The sequence below is a fragment of the Chelonoidis abingdonii genome, chromosome 4, assembly GCF_003597395.2.
Source record: "Chelonoidis abingdonii isolate Lonesome George chromosome 4, CheloAbing_2.0, whole genome shotgun sequence".
Taxonomy (NCBI): Eukaryota; Metazoa; Chordata; order Testudines; family Testudinidae; genus Chelonoidis; species Chelonoidis abingdonii.
The window spans coordinates 6,113,269-6,119,934 of record NC_133772.1 but is presented as its reverse complement, the minus strand read 5'-3'; the positions used below and the strand labels follow the sequence as shown (position 1 = coordinate 6,119,934).

Genomic DNA, 6,666 nt, shown 5'->3' with positions numbered 1-6,666 from the left:
TGGGCCGCCTGCATTCTTCCTGCCGCCAGTGAGGCATCGCATCCCCAGTCGTAGGACCACACCCCCATCCACTGCCCGATCGCTCACCTCCACATCCCCCTCCTGTGCCACCTCCACACCCACCACCTGCACCCAACCTCCACATGGCGACCTACCCCGCAGCCACTGCTGGCGCCCACTTCTACACAGGGACACGTGCTCGCGCCCACCCTACCACAGCACCCTCCTCCCCACACCTCCATCTTCCGTGCCGCCAGAGCATCGCCATACCCAGCTCGGATGTCACTGTATGGGGCAAGCCAGATGTACATAAGTACTGAGAACAGGGATGTAGCCTATTGGCATCCCAGGGTGGCGGGCGAAGCTCGCCACTTCTAAAAGGACCTCCCCCAGCCTAAAGGGAGGATCCACAAGGGCTAGGAACACCAAATAATTACGTGGGACAACGAATGAAAAAAACAGGATCAGGAGTGAGGTCATAGGCTAACTAAGGGAACCGGATGGGAAACCGAGCAGAGAACCCCGGACAACGCCCACTGCTCTCAAAGGTGTCAGAGCCAGTGGACGCGGCCCAGAGGAACTCCCGCCGGAAGCTGTGAAACAGACGAGAACGGAAATAGGCCCAACAGTCGCAGGAAGTTCCCGTCGGCCAACCTCCTCTCCCGAGGTGTTGTAGTGGCTAGTTTGGCCAGGGCCAATTGAGATGAGGTTTGAGAGGAGATCCGCGGACTTGTGGGCCACGGATGGGGAGTGCATAGATAAAAGCGTGAGGGAAAAAGTGCAACCAGAAACGAAAACATAGTCAGAGAGCCGGAACAGGGGCTGCAACCTGGCGCACTCCAATGATAAACGTCACCGATTGCGCCAAGCGTCCCTTCACGCCACAGAAAGGCATGTCGGGGACGGGGTGAAACCGCGCCAAGTACACACCGTCTCACGGCCCCAGAGGACCGCCAACTGGACATCCCAGCGGGCCGCGGACCAGGCGAGTACAAGCTGGCCCCACCGGGGCTCTCACCCTCGAGAGTGGCAGGAGGTCCGCCATTTGTATCGTGGCGGGACGCTGAGGGTGAGTAGTGAAGTGTGGAGCACGAGCAGATTTACAGATGTATATCCGGGGCGGTCATGGAAACAGAACCGGCGCACATCGGCAGCCAGGCTTGCAGAGAAAGGGTGAGGGGCGATTGGTCACGGGCAGGGCCCTTACAAAAAGTCCATGGGGCCCGGGTGGAGGGTGGGCGGGGCGTGCCCTCTCGTAGACACCGCGTCGAGAAGCCCGAGCAGAGGCAGCAAGCGGCCCTCACCTCCGGAAGTACGCGCTAGGGAGTATGAGGTCTGATAGCCCCATGCGCCGGGCGAAGCTCAGCGATCCAAGCCCCAATCTCCCCGCTCGTATAGTCCAGAGAGGTCTCCGACCCTGGTGCACTCCCGCCAAGACCAGCCTCCGGGCGCACCGCCGCGGGGCTCGCCACCTGCACACGAAGCTGGGAATCTGTGTAGCAGGGGGCTCCACGAAGGGAGGTCGGCCCCCCGGTGGCCGCCACGGACCTGATCGCCGAAAAGAGCTTCCAGGTTTCCCGGAGGAGGTCTTCGCGTTAGAAGACGGCAGCCGAGAGGTCTCGCGAAGATCTCGGATGGAGTAAAAGGAGCTGCCGCGTCGTATCGAGCCCTCGGAAGCGGGGGAGAAGGCGATGCGCCCAGATACGCTTCCACGCGGACTAACCCGCCACCATACAGAGCCTCTGCAGGGCCTGGAGGCGGAAGACAACGAGACCTGAGTGCGAAGGCACTATCAGGCCCGCCCCCCCTCCAGGGGCAGGTGGAGGACCCCGGCAGAGACCCAGTGCGTCCCTTGGCCCAAAAGAACTCCAGAATCTCGTTCCGGAGGTGCGTCAGGAAATCCGGGGCCGGGACCAGGGTGTGAGCCGGTACCAGAGCATGGACAGGACCAGTGATTTAGCACCAGTGTCCTCCCCGAAGGAGAGGCACCGCGATAAGCTCGGCCATTTCCGGAAGCCGCCCCGCACCCTGCCCTCAAACCGTGCCAGTTCTCCGGCGGAGACGGATGAGTGGCAGAAGAGTAACGCCGGATAGAGCAGCGGACCCAGCGCTCCACGGATGGCCTGAAGCGCGGCGTATGGGAGGAGCTCGCTGCACCCGTCCCCGACCACAGGCCAGAGCTCTTTACCCAGTTACCCGGGCGGAGGACGGCCGCCGAGTACACAGCCTGGCAAGCCTCACCCGCGCCAAGTACGCCCGAGCGTCCTGGACCACGAGAGCCACACGTCACGTACGCCGACAGGACAGCCGCAGCTCCGGCTCCCGAAGCACCAAACCCAGTCAACCCTCTCGCGAGAGGAGCAGAGGAAGGCTTCGATCGCCAGGCGTACAAGCTGGCCCGAGAGGGCACCCCTTGCGCACTCCCTCCCGAAGCTGACCGGTCGGTCAGGGCCAGTTGAGCCTGACCAGACACTCCGCAGAAGCGTACAGCCACCTGCGCAGAAAACCACCACAACGGGGTCGAAGCCGAACGCTCGCAGAATACCCAGAATACCCGTGTCCATACCGTCAGACGCCTTCTCCTGTCCAGGGACAGAGGCAGAACGCAGACCCATCCCATACACCCTAATTCCAGAGGTCCCGGACTCAGATACAAGTTATCAAAAGAATAGTGCGAGCCCGCCGGAACGGATTGTAAGTCATGGATCTGATGGCCACGTCCGCCAGCACGGACCCTAGAACGTAGCAGAGATGGCCTTTAGCAATGATTGTAGTCCGGGACTGAGGAGCGAGATGGGACGCCAATTCCATAAGTCGCGGAGGTCCCACACCTCTTCGCAATAAGGCGAGCACGGCTCGCCTGCAACGACGAAGAGGGAGGACCCGCTCTGCAAAGACTACGGCCCAGACGGTGACCAGGTCCGGGCGAGAACGTGCACCAGAAACACGCGGATTAGAACTCCAACGTTACAGCCCTCCATGCCCGGGAATTATGTGGGCATTGCGCGGAAGGGCTCCGAGAACTCGGCCAGAAGTGAAGCAGGCAGCTCCCGCCGGTCCGGTCGCCCGCTGCAGACCGTCGGGAGCCCGTCCAGAGTACATCTGCAGCGTTAGGATCCGGTCGGATCGGGGAGAAAAGCCGCGTAAGAAGGCACCTGGCCCCTCCCGCACATCTCCGCCGGGTCGTGAGGGGGTGGGTGCCGTCCTCGCCAGGGAGGACAGGTGACGATGTTCTTGGCCCCCGCTCCTTTTCATCCAGGGCGTATAGAAGAAGCAGGAGCCTGCGCCGTCCATCTCCCGAAGGCAGGCGGATGCGGGATCGAACAAAAGGCTCCCCTGGGCCCGATGGTCCTCGCGAGGGCTCGAAGCTCCTCCCGCTTTCTCCCGGCACGCTCCGCAGAGGATGATCCTCGGGGCTGGGCGGCCAGAGCCTCTCCAGCTTCCAAGACCTCCGCTCCAGTCGTCTCTATGCCGCATCCCCTCCGCCGCTAGGCGCCCGGTGTATCACGGCAGAAGAGCCGGAGCGCGCACCTTCCCTAATCCCACACGCCCGCGCCGAGGAAAGGCGCGCCGCGTTTTTACCCTCATCTCTCTCTTTTTTCCAGCCCATGCAGCACCGAGTAGCTCTGCAGCGGCGGGGTCTGCTCACCGGCGTCCGGATCATTGGGGTCGTGCCTGCCGGAGACCGGGGAGCTCGGGGCGCCTGAGCACTGCTTGCCGTCCTACGGCAGAGTGGGCAGTTAGCAGCGAGCGGGGCCCGCACCTTCCCAGCCCGGCAGGCGCTTGGGACCCAGATCGGGGGTGAGCTGTATTGACAAGTCACACACAGGGGAGAGACAGACGGACAGAGGAACATGAATGAGTCCAAGCGAGGCTCCCATATGCCTCAGCCGCCAAGGCCCCGCTCACTGGACTAGCACACACATGGCACCAACATACCTGTCTGGCAGCCACACGCCTGCATGGTATCCATGAGCCCCGCTGACACCCCCATACGTCCCCATACTCCCCGTAGGCCAGCACTGACCGCACATACCCACAGCACAGTCCCTGCTGCCCCCCTCTGCCGCTCTCACATCCCCTGCCCCCACATGCACGACACAAACCCGCCGACACTGCAGCCTCCGATCATACAGGTGATAACGCAAACCCAGAGACCCACGATCCCATCCCCAGCTCCTGAGACGGCAGAGCTTTTGTGTGTGTGTGTATGTGTGTATGGGGTCCCGTGAGGAGTGGTGCTGGGGGGTGGGGGCATGCACAGGCGGTCTTGGGGAGATGGGCCTGTGGGCGAGACGTCAGGGGCCTATCAGCAGGCAGGCATGAGGCAGGGCCTGGAGGTGGGAGTGAAGTGGGACACTGTGGACACAAGTGGGGCAAGAGCCCATGGGGGGGGGGGCATAGTGGGCACGGAACAGGGACCTGGCAACAGGAGTGTGAGGTGTTTTAGGGACTGGGCCCCAGGAGCAGATTTAAGGGGGCATGGGGAGACCATCGTCCTTGGGCAGGTGTGGGGCAGAGGCCCACAGGTTGGCATGGAGTCTGGCTTGTCCCTGCCCCATTCCTACTGGGATCGCTCACTGCCCCTAAGCAAATCACTCAGGGCAGCCCCAGGCTGTGCATCCCCCAGGGCCAGGCCCCCATTCCCATCACACCCAGCTGGCACCTACCGGCCCCACTGAGGGGTCAATGGACATCAGGGACCCAGGACCCCCTCCCCCCCACTCCCTGCAGCAAAGATCCAGTCAGGGCCCAACACACAGGAGGAACTGACTGGCACAAGGGAGTGGGGCAGGACAGGAGCCCTTCATAGATGCTGCCATCTGGTGCCCTTGGCCCTGGGATGGAGGTGTCTCTGGCATCAGTAGGGTGGGCCGTGAGGATGCTCACAAGGAAGAAGAACCTGGGCGTGGGGGAGAGGGGATGAACGGCAGGGCAGGCAGGGATGAGCCACAGGCTTCGGGTGCCAACACAGACATGGGAACAGAGAGAGGGATCAGTGCCCGTGTGCCCCTGCCCGCCCCACTCCACCCTGGTCTTACCTTGGAGACCTTCCTCTCAGGGGTCTTGGTGCAGTTGCCCATGGCTTGCAGGCCCCCCCGTGCCAGAGAGCATGCCTGTGCGGGCCTGGCGCTGGCCCCGGCCCTGGCGCTGTGCCTGGCGCTCTGGCCGAGGTGGAGTTTTTTATAGTAACAGGGGCCGGTGGCTGCTTGGGGATTTGAGGTTTTTATTGAATATCTCTGGATATGCCGGGTGCGGGGGGGCTCTCTCCCGCACACACATAATCCCGGGATTACTCCCCTCTCAGTCACGCCGCTCTGGGCACAGGGACAGCCCCAGCTGGTCCCCACATGGCCCCGCTCCCCACCACCCTGCACCTGCGGGGCTCACGGCCCCTCTTGCTCCCCCAAGGCCAGCTGGCCGGCCTGCTGCCACTTGGGCACCTGCCAAAGGGGCACTGCTCCCACAGCTGGCATGCAGCCCTAATCTCCAATGACAATCACCAGGGATTTACAAATCTCTCCCAGCGGCGGGTGGTGCTGCCCCGAGCCCCGTACACCATCCCTTGTGATTGCACGGGGGTGGGGAGTGAGAGACAGCAGAGGCGAAATGTGGGCGGGGGGCACACGGAGTCATGCCCCCTCTTCCAATTTCTGCCTTCCATTTAGCAACAGCTAAATATTCTGAGGGGACCCATCCAGCGGGGATGCTGCAGACTCTGCCCCACAGGGCACTGGGGGTGGGCAAGGCGTCCAGCTGCCTCTTGGGGATGCCCAGCAGGGAAGAGGCAGCAGCTCCCCCTGGCGGCACTCACCATGTGTCCGTGCAACATGGGGAGGAAGGGAGCAGCAGGGCGGTGGGCTGCGGGCTGAGCACCCCCATACACGGGGCTGCTTCTCCTTCCCTGCTGCTGGAGTCCCAGCGCTTCCCGCTGCCTGCTTTGCAGGCTGCTCTGGGGCGAACGTCAGAGGCAGGGCAGGGGTCACTCTCTCGCTCCTGTAGCAGGGGCTCTGCCCAGGGGAAACTGCTCCCCTCGGGCTGCGGCGGGGCTGTCTCTGCCTTGCGTTTAGCAACAGCTTCTATCTGAGGCTGCCGGTGTCTCTGCAAATGCTCACTGGGGGCATCGCGCCAGCGGGGACCTGGTCCAAGCAAGCCTATGGCAGGCATCTGGCTTGGCTGCATCCGCTGCAGGGAGCCATGGAGAGAGACGGGGTGGCTGGTGCCTGCACAGGCCCAGTGGAGGCCGCGGGCCTGCCCCTGTGGAGCTCTGTCACAGTCCAGAGCCCACTGATCCATTACAGTGCTGATGGGTCTCACCATACTGCCCGGCTGCCAGCCTGCTGCTGCTCCAGTGTGTGGCGTGGCTCGGCTCCCGTGCGGCTGCTGCACTGAGAGGAAGTCAGGGCTAAGCCTGGGGCATCGCAAGGCACGTGTGCAGGTGCTGGGGCCCAGAGCCCCCCAAGATGGCACCATAGGGATTGACAGAGAGACAACCCCCAACTCTGAGAGCCCAACCCAGCCCGTCGCGGCTCTCCCCACCGGCAGGGCCAGGGAGCATCGCCCAGCCCGTCGCGGCTCTCCCCACCGGCAGGGCCAGGGAGCATCGCCCAGCCCGTCCCGGCTCTCCCCACCGGCAGGGCCAGGGAGCATCGCCCAGCCCGTCCC

At 63.6% G+C, this 6,666-nt stretch overlaps 2 protein-coding genes across 2 annotated transcripts in view; one reads left to right on the top strand and one right to left on the bottom strand.

The window, feature by feature from the left end:
• Nucleotides 1–5,084, bottom strand: part of CABP2 (calcium binding protein 2) — a 14,063-nt gene extending 8,979 nt beyond the window's left edge. The window contains exons 1-2 of the mRNA XM_075065977.1: nucleotides 5,043–5,084; nucleotides 3,602–3,722 (exon numbers count right to left, since the gene is read on the bottom strand). Of these exons, the coding sequence (XP_074922078.1) occupies nucleotides 3,602–3,722; nucleotides 5,043–5,084 (163 nt within the window). The remainder of the gene's footprint in view (nucleotides 1–3,601; nucleotides 3,723–5,042) is intronic.
• Nucleotides 1–6,666, top strand: part of AIP (AHR interacting HSP90 co-chaperone) — a 340,731-nt gene that overhangs the window by 70,127 nt on the left and 263,938 nt on the right. The window lies entirely within an intron of this gene.